General features: G+C 34.9%; 1 protein-coding gene across 19 annotated transcripts in view; it reads right to left on the reverse strand.

Annotated features, from left to right (window-relative positions):
* The window catches only part of l(1)G0196 (inositol hexakisphosphate and diphosphoinositol-pentakisphosphate kinase), a 485360-nt gene that overhangs the window by 215453 nt on the left and 250842 nt on the right, over positions 1-19065 (reverse strand). For 17 of the 19 annotated variants that reach the window (XM_068363303.1, XM_068363287.1, XM_068363285.1 and 14 more), the window contains one exon: positions 8440-8487. The exons of the other annotated variants lie outside the window; for them this stretch is intronic. In XM_068363303.1, coding sequence (XP_068219404.1) covers positions 8440-8487 — 48 coding nt within the window. The remainder of the gene's footprint in view (positions 1-8439; positions 8488-19065) is intronic. 19 annotated transcript variants of the gene reach the window in all.

Consider the following 19065-nt stretch of genomic DNA (forward strand, 5'->3'; position numbering starts at 1 on the left):
GTCTTTGGTTGGAGCTCCCTTATTTGAGGGTACACTCAGGCACACTATTCTATCTGTTTCCTTATTTCCTTTCCTCACTGGGCTATTTTCCCTGCTGGACCTGTTAGACTTATAGCAGCCTGCTTTTCAAATTAGGGTTGTAGTTTAGCTATTAATAATAACAACAACAGTAATCAGAGATTTCTGACCTCCACCAAAGTATGACGTTAACACAAAAAGACATTTGATTTGCATCTGATCCAAACTCCTGATCCTGATCCAGAATCTGAATCTGGATCATCACCAAAATTTATTGGAGTCATCCATGGCCTACGATCTATCTGCTGTAACAAGTTTGTCTAAAGCCGTCAATTTGTTTGGACGTAATCTTTAAAATCTGTGAAAAATTTAAATCTGGATCTAGAATCTGAATCCAGAACTGGATCATCTCTATAAGTTAATAGAGTTGTCCATGGCCTAAGCTTTAACTGTGGCAGAAATTTCTTCGAAATCCATCAATTTGTTTTGAAGTTATCTTCAAATAATGAAAAACGCAATTCCGGATCCGGATCAGGATTATCTCTAAATTTTAATGGGGTTATCCATGACCTATGATCTATCTGTGGTGACAATTTTGCCAAATCTGTCAGGTAGCTTTGACATAATCCTGTCCAAAGACAGACAGACACAGACAAATAAATATATAAACTAACTTAATTTTATAACCTACTTGGCAGAGATAATGATAATAGGCTTTGGTCATGATTTTGAAGGGGACGCATCTGATATATTTTTCAAGACAAGACATATGGAGGACCACACATCTAACAGTTGTCCTTGGGAACACTGACAGGTTGGTCCTAGAATTCTGGGAAGTCATATTCTGTACAGCTCCCTACTCCAGCATTTTGTGAACAAAAGAGCAGAGTTGCTAGGTTTTGAGCTAGAACAGCTTATGGCATGGGGGGAGTTTCATTTTCCATATCCAGCCCAGACCTTTCAAGACTACAGTATATGTATGGTCCTACGAAAGAAGATTGATCGTTTTTCAAAGGAACTCAGGCGACCCTCAACTAGTAGCCATTCATTGTTGGGGTCCCTTATTCTGATGCTCCTGATAGAGACCAGAACCATGACTTCCCTTGTTCTGCTCCTTTACTTTCTTCGTATTTAAATTGCCTAAAATACCCAGGACACTTGCCACAGAATGTTGTTGTTGTCTTTTACATGTTAACAGAGACAAACTGCCCTTGTATTATACATGGCTCTGACCACCAAGGACTGAGAACACTTCCTTCCTTCCTTTTGTAGATCACATACAGACAAAACTTGATGTTTAAGTTCAAAATTTGTTGGCAAATTTTCTACTACTATTCCAAGGCTATGCAGTCGTTTTGCAATCCCGTAGGGGGTAATTCCAACATGCAACCAGGATATGGTAGTCACTAGTAAAAAACGTTCTGCTGAGCATTAAGTTCTGTTGTCCTAGTTGCTTCTGATTCCGGGGATACAGCATCAAGCCTCATGGTATAAAAAAACTCCATGGAACCGTTGCAGTTCTGTGAAACTTTAAAATTCCTTGGGGAAATCACCAAATAGGATTTTGCATTCTCTAGGAAGGTTAAAATCCCCATTCAGCAACAGTTTCCGAAGGTACTGGACACCCATTTCAACCATTTTTTGGCCAGGAAAGGTGTACTATCACCTGGTACAGTCATCCCAACGACATCAAGATGGCTTTGATCGAGAAGAGATCCATTTGCAGACGAAACTGCCTCTGCCAAAAAATTTAACAACCGTCTTAAGCAACATCATAAACCCCTTTTTAGACATGGGCTGGGGAGTCACCGACTTGAAAGGTGGCATTTCATGCATGAATGTAAATAAGGGAAGGTATCAATATTATAAACTTTCCCTATATTAAAGGGAATCTCTTAAACTTTGCACAGCAAAACATTAGAATGAGTTAAAAAGGCATATCCTCGGCTGGATAGCCAGGATTTACCAAAAGCAGTCCCCTCTTCTCCCCCTTTAGATAAACCCAGTATCAACAACTACTCCTCTGCCCACAAAAATGTTCCTGAAGGATACGTACCTGAAAGGAAAAGCTCTGTTGGTTTTTTGTGGCTTGCAGATCCAAAGGCCCAAGCACTACAGGATTCTAGAGGTGGGCAGTGGGAGGAGGGGAAGGAAAAGAGCTGGTATATTCCAGGAAAGAACTGCCAAAGAGGAAGCAGACTGAAGATTTGACCAGCTGTGCAATGAAAAGGTGTCCACAAGGGCCACAGACTGAGTATAAATGTTGGGACACTACTAAGAAAAGAACCAAATCCAGTGTGCCTCTCATGGGGACCCTGCAGTAAGGATTTCCTCTTCCAAGTCCAAATCATCTGTGAACCCAGTATGTTTTATTTAATAAGGGACATGGTCCATAAAGGTCATTTACTGTTGAATCGTCACCTTTACGGTAGAAGAAATCATAAAGTTTCTTGTTAAGCAAGTATAGTACCCATAAGAACAAATATTGGCAACACCTTTTACTCACATAAAGAAGTTGAGAAGGGTTTGATCTCTCAAGCTTACCATCTGTAAGTGTTGCGCTTTGGATTAGATTTATGAATTTGAGCAATATAGCCCTGAATTGGGACCTCGTAGAGATATCAGTGTCCAAAGTAACGGAGGGGGGGGGGGGATTCTGCCGTTGCAATTTGAAGTACAAAAGGTAAAGAGATTGGACAGCAAGATGGAGGATTGGAAATGGTAATGAATGTAGAGTACATGGCTAAAAGGCAAGAGCTTCTAGGGACTAAAGAAACACTGCAAAGGCCCCTAAATAATGCTGACAGTGAGGTGCTTCAGGTGGGAGGATTGTGAGATATAGTCAAGCAACTGGACCAGGGAAAATATACCCAGGGAATGAGGAAGAGAAACTACTCATTTCCTTGACTGCCTTAAAGGTAATCAGTCCCCCAATGCTAGGAACCAGATTCTGGAGCCTAGATGCCCTACCTAGCTCCCCAAACCAAAGGTAGGAGATAGGGGAAAGGGGAAACCTAGAGTTACAGGGAAAAAGACTGCTCTCAACCACTGTGCATGGCTGAGCTCAGCAGCTGGGGAAAGGCCAAGTCTAATAATAATATGTTGTATATGTTGCATTCATATATTTATTATCAAATCCCATGATTAAATATACATGGGCCTACATACATAACAAAAAATATAAACAATGATTAATGTCGGCTTCATAAATATGAAGTACCTTCAATTCTTGACACTGTGACCCATAATAAAACAGTATACTGTACATGGGTTTGTATCCATCGGTTAGTATACCAATGTATATGTAAACTAAAAATAATGTATATTAACTCCATGAATATGAAATAATATACTGTATAAAACAATTCACATGTCCCTAATAAAATATACATGTGACTATATGGCTTATTCAATCATAAATATCCAACTAGGTAGGCTACCTTCCTTTACCTTCTCTCCTGCACAACAAAATAGCACAAAATTATGACATCATTCAATATTATTCAAATATACTAATTCAAGGTTAACACTTATAGCACTACACCGAGGTACAAAAAAATAAATACTAAACTATGGGTCATGGTGGCCTATGTAGTAACATCCCTGACTGGTGAACGCCAGACTGGGGTTCGAGTCCCGCAGTTTGTGAATTACTAACCCCACAAAAGTCCTCAATGCCTTTAGGATACTGTGATGAACCCATGCCCTAGCCTACGCTCCAAGACGTATTAGCACCCTGTCCCCTTCACATCGACACCAGGAATGTAAATTGCTAATGCTAGCATTGGGAATGAGAGAACTAGTACTGTATTAGTAACCCAATACATTTTGCTAAATCATCCTAAATTATCAATAGTCCTTAAATCACTAGACCATATATCAAATAAAGAAACACTTGTCGAACCTGAAAGGCTAAGTGAATTTCTAAAATTAGCCGGATGATCAGCGGAGAATTGTTGAATTTACCGAGAGGGAAACTGTCACTTATTCATTTGTACGAAAAGGTTTCAGAAATGAAAGTAGAAATCATTTATCAACTAAGCAAAAATTTGTTGAATCTAAATTTGTTAGTGAATCCTTAGGTGTCTGATTAGTGAGGAATCGCTTATGTGCCAACAGAACGTTCACAGAACCTCAACAGTAAGTGTCCAACCAGTGAGGAATTGGTCATGTGCCAACAGGAAGTTCAAAGAACCAGAAACTGTAATTGAACCAGTAGTAGCATGTTCATTTGGAAAGAAAGGTGTGCAGTACCAATACAATATGGCATACAAAATTGTTGATGGGAGCTTGGTTTAGACAGAAGTCAAGGAACAGAAATACATTAGCAGTCTTGAACCAATCTTCTACTACGGAGTATTTACTGAATCAAGTCTGATCACTCAAAACATGAGCTATAGCAGAAGCTTGTACCATGTGACCCAGACGAGACAAGGAAGGGAAGCAGGGAATCAAAGCTTATTTCGCAGGATTTGATTATATTTTGTGCTTGACCTTACTAACAACAGGATCAATCAATTCATGAACATTATTATATTTATTACCTAAAAACACATTATCAGACAAAGGTAGGATATGCAATAGACTATAATCAAGTAGCTTAGGGTTGTATAAATACCTGCAGTTGGCACAGAAGGTGAAGAAAGGCATACCCTTTTAGGTAACGAAGGAGCAGGAGAGGACTTTGAAATAATATTGGAATATTGCACAAGATTTGAGAATTACTGTATTGTATTCCATTAAAAAGGAAAATTTTGTTTTAAACCCCGCAAATTCCTCCCTTACCTTTAAATTCTCACTACACTAGCATAATGTACCTCATATCCAGCCTTCATAGTGCTAGAAGATGGATGAAGACAAAGAAATAATAGCCTGATTTTAATTATTCCCTGAAAAACTCATGCATCCTTAATTCTTACACTTTCTTACTCTTTTACACCATCATCCACCAATTAGATATACTCTCTCATTTGTTTATTCAATCAATTGAACCATTCAAATACTGTGCATCTCTCCTTGTAACCTACTCTACTTGCACTCGACTCCCTGCTACCAGCTCGCAGTGTATAAGGACTCATGTTTTCTAACAATCTGCTTTTGTATTTGATAGCATAAAAACTTGATTAAAAGGGAGGAGGTGTAACTTGATAATACTGAATAAATCAAAATGTTAACACCACATGGAATGAGAGAAAGGTCGACATTCTTTCAATGACTAGATAAAATTAGTCAAGATTGAGTGATTCACATGGACCACTGAGCATGGTTTCTTCCCAACAGCCAAAGTACAATACTGTACTGTACTGTGTTATTTGTTGCCACAGAGGAGTGGGATATAGGGGTTGAAAGAGGAAATCTTTTAAAGGTAGAAGTGCTTGTGCTTCATAAATACTGTATTAGCTAAGTGACTCCGAGGTAAGATGTATCGAAATGAGGTTTTCTCCCCTTTACTACCAAACTTCAAAACAAACAAACTACCCTCAGACCTTCCTCTATCACGACTCCTTCCATTAAAATATTACAATACATCTTCCCTGGCATATTAGGTAAAATTATGTCTTTATAATGATCACAGCAGTCTCTCCTTCCCATATCTTGATACAATGAAACAGTTACAACTCTAACCTATTCTTATGGAGCCTTTCCCACAGCCTGATTTATCTTAAACCACTGGTTAGCCCATCTATTCCATTGTTTCTTTTCTTCTATAAAGTTCTTTTTCAACTTTTTTATACAGTATTTCAATTACAGTACTAGTTTCTTTTCCTCAATTACTTTGTCATCCCTCAAAATACCTGTACATAGTGTCTTCCACAATGCAAACGTACATCAAATAGCACTTTTCATTTCTTACAAACCTACTTATCTCCTCATCCTTCCACTAACCATATTCATTACGCATTCCTAGCACAAATAATTTTATGTATTTTTCATCTACTTCCACCTCTGCAAGGGGTTAACTACGGCAATGTAATTGTTCAGTGGCTACTTTCCTCTTGGTAAGGGTAGAAGAGACTCTTTAGCTATGGTAAGCAGCTCTTCTAGGAGAAGGACACTCCAAAATCAAACCATTGTTCTCTAGTCTTGGGTAGTGCTATAGCCTCTGTACCATGGCCTTCCACTGTCTTGGGTTAGAGTTCTCTTGCTTGAGGGTACACTCAGGCACACTGTTCTATCTAGTTTCTCTTTCTCTTGTTTTGTTGAAGTTTTTATTGTTTATATAGGAAATATTTACTTTAATGTTGTTACTATTCTTAAAATATTTTATTTTTCCTTGTTTCCTTTCCTCACTGAGCTATTTTCCCTGTTGGGGCCCCTGGGCTTATAGCATCCTGCTTTTCCAACTAGGGTTGTAGCTTAGCATTTAATAATAATAATAATAATAATATATATAATCAATCAATGTTCCCCTTACATGATTTTATTATTTTTTTCATTTAAATTACCTTAATAATATTTCAGTCACATTTCCCCTACTCATCTCCAATTTAAACTGATATTCATCTTAACTTTTGTCTTAATCAAATAATGATCTGATATACCTCCAACCACTGCTCTTCTCTCTAAAACATTCATCGACTCGCTCTTCCATCTACCATTTTCTTAAGGCAAAGTCTCTTTCTGATTAATTTTACTTTCCCAAGTACTCTTATTAATATTTCCAAAAATGAAGCCCTTTTCCAGACACATTTAAAAAAAAAAAATCCTTACATTTTCATTCACTCAAGATACTCCAAGCCAACCAATAATAGAATCTCTTTCTCTATCAATTACCTCTGCATTTAAATCACCTAAAATAATTATCCTTTCATACTCTCCAAAACCATCCAGGCATAGATTCAGATCTTCCCAAAATGAGTCATTCTCACACTTAATGTTTTCCATCCCTGGGTCATATACTGTACATGCAAATCATTTCACCTTTTCCCTTGCTGCACTCAATCTCACACATATGATCCTTGAATTAATCGATTCATATTATTTCAGTCATCCCCAGAATATTCTTGAAACTAACCCATCAAGCTAACCCATAAACAATCAATCTTTGTCCTTCCCATTCCAGCAAGATAATAATTTTATATTCGGTTTTCTGAATAACAAAAGACATACCAATATTGTTATTGGATAAAAGGGTTCCAGGTACAATGTTTCTCACTATGCACAATGCAAGAAGCAAAACTGCTATTATTGTATTTTTCCAGAGGCCACAGGAGTGAAAAAAATTAAACATGATGGTTCGCTGTTATTGGTTGGCTGTTATACAAACTTTTCAATAAAATATTTTTCAATATCATTTTATTCATGACAGTAAAATTTAAAAAAAAAAGAAATAAAATATTTAACAATTTCATTTTTTCAATGACTGAATAAAATAAAAAATTATCTATGTTGAAACAATTGGGACCACCATCAGTTTCCCACATCAAAATTTTACGTTTCAACCCATAATATTTACTGCATTACACTAAACAAACATCTGAGGAAATAATGAAAGACAGGACAATTGAATTAGAGAGAGAAATTAGCATGCTAACAACAATATACCCAAGCTTTTATTAAGCAAAGGATTGAGAGATCTATGGGTTCTTTGAAACCACAGGAAGTGGAACTCGCTCCTCCTAGGAGAACAAGATATTCTGGGTTGATGTTAACCTGTTTGTCAACTTCAAATCGAAGTGACACAGAAGTAAAGCATTGGTCTGTATTTGTATAAATACAAATAATTTACATATTTACTTTTTGTAAGAAATATCTTGGAATGATTAGTAAATTTACAGTACTGAGATTAGAGCTTCAGCTCTGGGTGCTTCTTGTTTTATGGCCTTTTTATCTTAAACTGTTCTATTCCCTATGATAGAAATCTATGCATGTAAAAACATATATGATTGAATGTAAATAAAAATCTCTGCATATTTATATTTGATGCAATAAATACTGTATAAGAATGTATAGATGCTATATGTATGAGTGCAGAAAGGTAAATATTTAAATATAGATACACATACATACATACATACACTATAAAGATAAATAACTAGCTAAATGACATGTTAAGACTTGGATGATTAGCTACTTATATACAATATATACATTTACACCAACACTAATACCTTATTAGAATTATCAAGACATAACATTAAAGTAATCACTGCAATTTCTCTAGGCCTCCTTCCCTTTAAAGAACTACTTCAATACTAGTAGCAACCATGAACAAGAAAACAGACATGTATGAAAGGGCAGCAGAGGCAGCAGCAGCAGCACAGCTAATTGAACTGAAATGAGCCCAAGCCAGGGTGCCCACACAAAAGAGAACAAAAAATCTAATGAAAGTAAGAAAAGAGAGAATAGATGATGATGATAAAGAGCCCAAAGTCAACGAAGAAGGAAGGAGGAGCAAGTAGGAGATGAGCAATGACTTACGTCATACAGTAAAGATGATCCTCTTGCAACCTGAGCTCCTTTAGAAAACTGTAGAAAAAAGATGGCAGAGATTAACTCAAGGTTTTCAACGAACTGAAATGAGACCAGCTTTACGTAATGGAAACTTCTTTGGAACTCTTGTAATGCACTACTTTATATATAAATAATAATAATGATAATGGTAATAATAACAATAATTACATACTACAGCTGCCTAAATACAATACTAAGCTTTCACTGCAACATATTGAGAAAAACAAGGTATCATCACTGTAAGAACATAAAAGATCACCTTCTCAAAAGCAGAGATTACAAACATGTAGACTATTTTTCTTTACAAAAAGAGCTAAAAAGAATGAATGCCTTCTATATATGAGCAAAGCCAGTAGCAGGATATTTTAATCAAAGACATAGCTAATAAAATAAACATATACAGTACAAAAAATTTCCTTATCATATACAAAGTGCAAATATTGTCAGTCGTAAAAAACTTTAACAGAAAAGCTTTGGAAGTTGCAGTTAAGCATCAAAATACATACAAATTAAATTGAAATGAATAAATATCAAAACAAAACTATTTTCATTGCAGAAGTTTACATGACAAGGCAAGGTGAACATACAAATTGTGCTAAAATAGCATTTGCTCAAGTATTGATGACAACTTCACATTTAGGATCAATAAAACTGCAAACCAAAATAACCTAAAGGTGACTTATGAATGAAGAGTGGACCATAAGTGATGCTTACATCAACAGTACAAGCAATACAGAACAACCAAGGAAAATACTGGTATAGAAATGAACAAAATAATTACTTGAAGTGAGAAATAAAAAAAAAGTCCTCATAACAATAACTAACAAAAAGTAAGCACTGCTCTACAAAAAACATAACGGAAAATTGTAATGTGAAATGCTATTTCTCTTCTACTCCATTCATTCTACTTGTTTCTATCTTTCATTAATTTTCACAAACTGTCATTATAATTCCACTTTCCCATAAAATATGTATTTCTTAAATAATCAATTTTTTCTATACAAACTCATTACTTTACTTTAGCCTTATTGTGTATCTTTGCAAACTTCAGACACTCTAGAGAAGAAGAAGAACACCTTCTGTTTTGCATCACTGGTATGCATAGAGTTTCCACCAAACCTCTGGTGGCAGATTAAGTCAATGTTTGTATTTGGGCTACAATTGAAGAATAAAGGGGCTGGGAGTGGGTAATTCCGGTAAAGCCACAGGTCTCTACGAAAATTCATATAAATTATATTTCCTTCAACACAAGAGCTTTACTTCACTTACATGGCTATCTAGGAAAGGAGGTTTTTATACCTGATGCCAAAAAGGATAGATAAATACACCCACGGCATAGTGAAGCCCACTGAACTCCAGAAGCAAATACTGTTCAGTACACAATAATCCTGATGGAGGAATGACAAGGTGTCAAGAACAGGGCTGGATTCTTTTTACCTGGGTTGTGGGTTTTCCATTTGCCATGATTAGAAATGTTGCTCAAGATGATGAAACTTTAACATGCAAATCCATTTTTCATGGACAGAAAATACTCATCCCACTGTTATTATGGAATCTTTTGAAAACACAACAGGTTTTTGGTCAAAGAGAGCCAGATCTCAAAGAGGTTCTGCTAAAACCAAAATGGTTAATACAACTCTAAGTCAAAAGGATTTTTGTTGTTGTCAGGAAAACCCACATGAATCTCAACTTACAATTAAATTATTTTTATGTTTTTTGCTATTCTTTTTTATGTGTATAACTTTTCATAGTGCTTCTTTTCCTGAGAGAGTTACTTTTTTTCTGTTGAAGACCTTGGGCTTGTCTCACTTCACTTTTCCAACTAATGTCGTAGCTTAGCAAATAAAAATTATATCAATAATGATGTTCATCAATAACATCAACTCGTCCTAGTCAATGAAAAACACGTACTCATCCTAAGACAATCATTCAATGTTCTGAGTGGACCTTTTAGAGGAAACATTGTAGTGCTGCTTTTCCATTATCAATTTAACTTCAATTTTTATGCCATTAAATTTTTGGAAAAGGCACTACAGGCTAAGTGAATGTTTGCAAAAATCTGAGCAAATAAAAATAAGTGTGAAAGGTGTGTGTGTGCTCTGCTGTTTGGATCAAGCAGGTACAAGGGGCCTGTGGCAGCAGCACTACCACCACTTCTTGCTTGGCCATCTCTGGGAGGCGACATTCCTGCAGAAGAGTGCTTGATTTTAGAAATCAAAGTGCACCCCACTCCCTCACCCCAGAAGATAGCAGGAAACATGTTGCTGTCACTTTTTACGCAAATGCCTTTGATGAAAATTTCATCTGAGAGAAACTGTACCAAAACCATAAAGAACAGTGGCCAGACATAGAATCACTGGTGGGAGATAAAAATATATTCTTTGATGATGAATCAAAGAATCCCTGCCAAAGTCCAAAAGAACAGTGGCCAGACATAAAATCACTGGAGCGAGATAAAAAACATATTCTTCGATGATGAATCAAAGAATCCCTGCCAAAGTCCAAAAAAATTAAGCAAAGAGGATAAGATAAGGGGAAGATTTTTGCACCCCCTAACAAAAATCCAACAAACGCCCATGATTTTACATTCACTGGGCTAAGATACTACACACAAGTGGTAACAGCAAGTTATAGCAAACTTTTTAATACTCAACGGAGGACCAGTTCGAAACAAGAATCGTCAAAATGGCTTTGTCAATGGCAGGGATCAAACTGACAAACTGTTATTGTGAGCATACATATCTACATACCGGTAAATGGAAAAAATACTGTAATAATCATAAATCGATCTTTGCGGGATTACGTAACAGAGACCACAGCGAAGATTAAAAACCAACATGATATTGGGGCTTTAGTTCAATGAACCCATAGCCCACTAATCAACTAAGCATTGTCAATGTGCGCTCAACCAACATCCTATTTGATGCACTACATTTTTTCCACGAAGTCCACTAACTTTACCATAGGTTACATCAAGATAATTATACATTACAGTCCCTGTGCAAACATCTATTTTTACCCACTTTCCTTAAGAACGTTCTAAATTATCTATAATACCAGATAAACTATGCTACTTCTAAATTTCATTCCACTCTTTTTAAAACTGCATCTCCATGAAATTTAACTATTCAATTCTATTTAATACGTCTAATGTTACGTTTGATATATACAATTCAGCTTTTAAATTGTTACTTTAATGTGATTTCCTACACCACCCTCTCATTACATTAAACTATAATTTATCATCCCATTATTTAGTTTTCCCTTCTGGGATAATCTTTATCTAATTATTTTCAACTTAATATTTCCCTTTGATATAATTTCATCCCCTCCTTTATGATAAATTATACCAACCTTTCCATTGTAGTTTAAACAAACAGAATGGAGACAAAATTTTTTTCACATTTGGTACATATACTGTACAATAAAACATTTTATCTTCCATTCTTCTTTCTTTTCTATTTACTTTTCATTTATGTTATTCACATATTTCTAATGTTCATTTTAGTGTACATTTATTCCCTATAGATGAATATATGTTAAAATCATCATACATCCTTTACAAATAATTATTTAATTATTTTTCTTCCTCAAAGTTACATAGTTCTAAAAGAAAATTCAAATATACAATAAATAAATAGGAATATTGAAATTTCACCTTTTTGTGTGTGAGAGAGAGAGAGAGAGAGAGAGAGAGAGAGAGAGAGAGAGAGAGAGAGAGAGAGAGAGAGAGAGAGAGAGAGAGAGAGTTTTTTCTAATATCTAAAATGCATATCTATATTTTTCATCGTGCATTTCATATCACCAAATATAACTTGAACATGAATGTATGAGCATCTTTTAATAATTTTTATCATTAAAATTTCCATGAAATGGGTTTACTGCCAAATACTTTATAAGAGTTAGCAATGAAGTTTTTCCCTACTGTTTTACTACTACATTTATTAACCCTTTTACCCCCAGGGTATTTGGAAATTTCCAACCCTTAACCCCCAGGGGTTATTTTTTTTTCAAGCACATTTTGCAGTATATATTTTTAAAACTGCTCTAACTGCCTTAATTTTTGTCATAGAGAGGTCAGGTTGGTCTCATTCTCTTGGAAAATGCCTGAAGTTTCTCAAAAAAAATATAAAAAATATGCAAAAAAAATTTCAAATAGCATTTTTTTGCAAGGATGTACCGGTACGTCCATGGGGGTAAAGGGATAAGTTTTGTGAAACGTACCAGTACGTCCTTTGGGGGTAAAAGGGTTAATACTGTTATCAATGACATACTGGGAGTAACATGGCATTAACACAGCAATATGCAGTATAAAATACAATAAGAGAAGAAAGAAGCAAAAGGGAAAAGAAGAAGCAGGAAACAAGAATGTCGAACTGTGCAGTAACCCTAATCGAGATGATGCCGAGAATGTCAGCAAAAAAAAATTAAAAACTCTATCTAGGATATTTCATGGGTCTAAATAAGTGAATTGTCAAAATCGCAAAATTGTGAAGACAATGTCCATGAATACAGAGGTCTGACTTTATCTATCTATCCAATCTATATCTATATCTATATATATATATATATATATATATATATATATATATATATATATATATATATATATATATGCTAACTGTAATTCAGGATTTACCTGGCGAGACATCAGTCTCTTACCAGCGGGTTCACTTTCCCAGAGCCAAAGGAAAGTCCTTTGGTAGGTGTTTATACAGTAACAAACACAAATAAGACTCTGTCTTCCATAAGAGATAACGGAGCCTGGATGCACACACTGCAAGGTTAAACTTGAAGGTTTCTTCTCCTTCTATAGAGTGCCAGAAGTTGCATAGACACAAAATAATGCTAATGGTAAACCTAGGCTCATTACATTATAATTATCTTGTGAGCATCTGTAGTACCACTTCAGCGTCCAGAATTAAATTTTGTAAAATCACTTTGTTGCATAGAGCAAGAAAGAACATTAGATAAAACATGATAGGAATAAAGATATTGAGAATTTCTGTAATATAATGAAGTTGAACAACAAAATAGAAAAAATGGTATAATGACTTTGAATATTAGTAAACAGGTATCTATACCTGAAAGGCAATAATGACAAGGTTTGTTCTAGTTCTAAGAAAATCTACTTTTCTACAACATTTAACTACATTGCAAGGGAAAAATAAAGAATCTAAATATTTAGCCAGAAATTACGGAAAAGAGGCCTTCAGCAAAACTTCCCAATATTTGTCAAATATGATACTGTGCATGAATGTCATAAATTGTTATAGTTAAGAACAATTTCTAAATCCTTCCATGCTAACAAATTTTTCATTACAACTATACAATCATATATTCTGTGTTAAAAGATATGCAACTAGAATTTTCACAAAATATTTTTCAATTGCTCTTGGCATTTATCAAATGTTCATATCCTTAAATGTCACAACTATAATGTACTTACGTACTGTGCATAGTATATTCCTACGTTTGTACGTTATTTCCAAGCTTAAAATTCTACACCTACATATAAAAATCTATCCTTTCACTCAACAAATTGATATCTTCATAATGCCAAAAAGTCAGCAAAAATAATATCAAATATGAATTCACCTTATCATAAAAATGTTAGAGCAGCAGAACCGTTGGTATCTTTTCAAAGCAAATAAGAGTAAAACCTTTAGATTAATAAGTTCTAAAGTTTTCATAGTTCTTTCCCACAATCATAATGTCTTATCTAAGTCTGCATTATGGTATTTCTTTTATGAAATCACATTTTTATAAGGAAACAAATAGGTAACCTAGTATTTACACTTCAATAACTCTACTATCTTTGGTAAATTAAAAAAAAATCTATATCTTGTAATGACCTGGAATTCTAACACATTGATAACTTAGTTATCAGGTAACAGTAACATGCTTAAAGGTAAGCTAAAATATATGAGTAACTGTAAGTTTGATATGGAAATGTTTACTAAAACAAAATAGAGAGTAGAATGTTTTCTGTTAACAATTGTATAACAAAGAAAATGTTAATTTAGAAATCTAATCTATGAAGATACATAAAATTTTAGATTATTCTGTTTTCTTCATCTTCCTATACTCCCCCTCAATGGCCTAAAATTCTGTAATTTATAATGATTTACACTTGCCAGTTACTAATGATGATTTCATTACAAAATGATTTTCCTCTACATTTTATAATCTTGATTTAGCGGTAAAATAATTTTTTTGCACATAAAAATATTACTGTACTTGTATAGCCCATCTTGTGCTTCAACAAAATCAGCATATTACTGTACTGTACTTCTTATGCTTCAACAAAATCTGGGACATATCAGATCTCTCTACAAAATGAAGTTTGTCCGTAAATAGTAAAATAGCAGATTTGTGTAAGTGCTTTTTTGCTTCATGGATCCTCAATGGTTAACTTCCTCAGTTCTTGTGTAATCTTGCAAACTTGCTGTGAGAAATCAGCGGGGACACAGGCGAGTATTTGAATTATCAGTGAAGTACGTACTTCAAATATCTCCCAAATCGGATGTCAGGAGGGAAAGAAATGAACAGCTAAAACCCCTAAATAAGTTGATTGATACTCAAGGTTTCAATACGAATAATACTGGGATTAAGGAATGTATCGCAGACCATAGGTCCAAGAAATTATGAATCATTACTTGAAAAAATAGGCACCCTAGCATACAGCAGTGTTAAAACAAAAAGAGAGATAAAATACACAAACAAAACATACTCACTAGTGTATTGCAGGGCAATGAGTACTGTACTCTGGATACTATACATCCCAAAAGGATGTCAAAACTGAGGATGCATGGAGATCTATTGTGATGAAGAAAAGGAATCTACTGAGCATAAAACACTAAACAAAAGCAAGTATTACTTGTCATGTTTCTATTCCATGTCCAAAATGGAAAGAATGGTTAACGGTTTAACCTCCCGAGTACCATATCCCAAGAAAAGTACTCATGCATGCATCTGTATACTGTATTCTATGTAGCAAAACTATTAAACTAGGCTGATGAGGATGTCTAAAGGTACCCATAACGGTTTTACAATCTTACAAAAGCCCTGATTTCAATCATGCCCTTTTATAATGAGAATATTAATCTGAAGTACCTATGAACTGTAAATAATTACTAGATTGTATTGCAAAATTCTTATTCTTTTAAATTCTCTATATAAATTAAAAAAAATAATCTCCTGGCTTACTTTCTGACAAGCCTTTTCTTATTGATGTTATGTATTCTGAATCAGAAGCAAGAATTTGATGGAATGTAATCATATAGAAATCCGTCACAACATATGAATTTTGTGAAGAAAAAATACTAAAATGAAAACCTTTAAATTTCAGAGTAATCATAAATGGTTCTTCTTTACTCTTTTCATAATATAATTAATAAAACCTTTGAATTTTATAAGTTGATCAATAGCGAGAGAATTGTAGTTTGATCTTTAATCTAAAATGATGATAAGAACTAAAGTCTAAAGAAAATTGGCCCCAGATTTATCACTAGACAATCAAAGGGACACAACCAGCGTTATGCGTAAAATTGGAGTAGAGATGTTTATAAATGTATTTCTGGGAGGAAAAAAAAAAAAAAAAAAAAAAAAAAAAAAAAAAAAAACCATGACTGACTAATTGTAATTTGCATTTTAAATTCAAAGAGAGAGAGAGAGAGAGAGAGAGAGAGAGAGAGAGAGAGAGAGAGAGAGAGAGACCTTTTACACTTATTTTTATTTGCTTAGATTTTTGCAAACATTCACTTAGCCAGTAGTGCCTTTTCCAAAAATGTAATGGCATAAAAATTAAAGTTAAATTGATAATGGAAAAGCAGCACTACAATGTTTCCTCTAAAGGGTATTGCAATTGATATTACTCTTTGCAAGTCAGATCAGTTCTAAGACTAAATTAAAACCCCTCTTTATATTGGCTCAACTTACTGTACATCAGTTCCGACTTTATGCTGCTCATCTTTAAGTATTAAATACAAAAATAAAATCTATGTTATGCTATTTTTTCCCAACCTTGCGTCGGCTTCTACATTGCATAATAATGATGAAGTGCTGTACTGAACAGTACAGTACTACTGTACTTCAAACGGAAGCTTATTAATGTAGCTATCGTACAGTATTTGTTTTTAATAAAATAATAGCAGGTTGTAAGTACTCTTTTGGGTTCAATATGTGTATAGGGAACATAGAGTATGTGACTTTAGAAGGCAAAAATCAAACTTACATAGACAATAGCCTTATGTTAGTTTTCTTGGAACCAATAAATAATGTAGGGTGGGGTATTACTATATACTGATTAATCCATGCCTACGTAATCATATGTTTTGCCCAAAATCAAAATAATAAACAGCAAAATATTTACATCGTTCACAAAACTCAAATTTTCTCTTTAGGTATGATAGCATGCTACAAAAGCATTCATTGTTTGACTATGATTTCCTATGTATGTCTGGCAAGATAAACACTTCCACTAATCTGAAACCCAAAATTCACTGGAAGACAATCCAAGTTTCAGACCTCCATCCCCTCACTTCATGAAGCATTAGGTTATAATCAAGAGGAAAGGCTTTTGTATCCCATGAGTGCTCTGTGGTCTTATTGAAAAAGAACTCAACATCTCAGACCTGACTGTCAGCGACTCCTCCTTTGTACTGGCTGCGGTGGCCTATTGAAAACCTCCCTGACTGGTGCTCGTCATACTGGGGTTCACAACCTACTAAAACTCGATAGTTTCTTTAGCGTCTGCAATCTCACCATCCTTGTGAGCTAAAGATGGGAGGTTGGGGGGAGTCCTCAGCAGCCATTGCCTGGCCCTCACTGGGCCTAGCTTGGGTGGAGAGGGGTCTTGGGCACTGATCATATGTAGTATGGTTAGTCTCTAGGGCACTGTTCTCCTAGTTAGGACATTGTCACTGTTCCTTGCCTCTGCTATTCATGAGTAGCCTTTAAAATTTTAAACTGGTAGAACCAAAAAAGGAGTACCATACAATAGTCTCTTTCTGGCCTCATGAGACAATCAAGAGCATATACTACAACCATCAAGTAGGTTGGGATACCGGCTCAAATTAGAGATTATGAAGTCAGGGGTACTGGTCCCACATTAGACTTCAAAAAATCCTGCATAAGGATAGGTGAAAAGGCGTTTGGAAGCCACCAAGCTACCTTCACAGCCATCTATTCAAAGGAGAATATACCCAAATCCATCAACACTAGTTCTTGGCCCTTTGGTGGCTGCTCAAGTAGTTGTGTAGCAAGCCCAGCAACCATACAGGACAGAAAGCATATTGTCTATTGTAGCGTATTTGATGTAAGTCTAGATTCTAGAGGAAAGGTAGAACAACTTGGTATTCTGCTTTTCTTCCCCTTACGTTATGGTGCTTTTCCGAAACTGATGCTGGTATACATTTCTGAGCACTATTCTTTACTAAACTGGATGCCAGAAAACCTCAAATCAATCAATCAATCAATCAATCTTTATTAACCTGGATCTGTAGGATGTAGTTCTTCCAAATCTTCCCCTAATAAGGTGAGGAAATCTTTCTCCTCTGAAGGGGAGACACCATCTGGAATGGAGTACCTGGTACATGGCCAATGGCTACTACCAAGCCATTGACCATGTACCAGGTACTCCATTCCTGATGGCGTATCCCCTTCAGAGGAGAAAGATATCTATGTTGTCTAACTACTAGGTACATAACGAAGTAATGGCCATGGCCATACTATATCATTCTATTCATCCCTATGATAAGCTGATGGGATGTTGTTGGAGTAGCCTCCCTCGCTCTCATACAGGAACAGGGAGACTGGCATATAATGAAGAAGAAAAAGAAACACCCAGTTCAGTTCTAAGGGTACTTCCTCCCCACTAGTAAGTGAGTCTCCCTTTTTCAAAGGATGAAAGGATTATATATAAATAGAAAACAAATCAAAAATTTAAAAATGATTTGTATTTTCATAGCTTTACTAACTTTTAACTTTAAACTTGCCACCTCAACCACCTATCTCAGTCTTGAGAGGATGGTTAAAAGTGAATAGTCTTTGTCCTCATCAGTTATTTTCAAAGGACTTGGATTTGTATAGCTATGAAAGATAAAAATTAATTCTTAAGAATTGCTATGTTTCATTTTGCGTTCAAACAAAATATACAAAGAAACTAAAATGAAATGCTTTAAACGGATGAATTAGGAATTCACAAAAAAATGTACTTTGCCAGAAATTTGTATTCTGAATAAGTCAAATCACAGAAGCATAAAAAAAGAAAAGCTACTGCATCTTAATCATATTTAGACTGACAGATGAATAATCATTAAAATCTAAAGAAAAAAATCTAAACTACATCCATTAATCTCAGTATATCCTTTCCAAAAATTCTGGCCTAACAATAATTACCTTATTAAGAGAAAGCTGTCTATAAGTCCTAAGAAACTGGGCTATTCAACTACCAAATGCATAACATTTAAAAGGGCCATTTGATCAACAAAGAAGTGATGATTATCACCAATTATCAAGTAATTAGGTCAGCTGTACATAGCAGAGAAAAGGATAGCATATGATAACTTCCCATATTTCAGCCTTGTGCTG

Source organism: Palaemon carinicauda, chromosome 40 (genome assembly GCF_036898095.1).
Source record: "Palaemon carinicauda isolate YSFRI2023 chromosome 40, ASM3689809v2, whole genome shotgun sequence".
Classification (NCBI taxonomy): domain Eukaryota; kingdom Metazoa; phylum Arthropoda; class Malacostraca; order Decapoda; family Palaemonidae; genus Palaemon; species Palaemon carinicauda.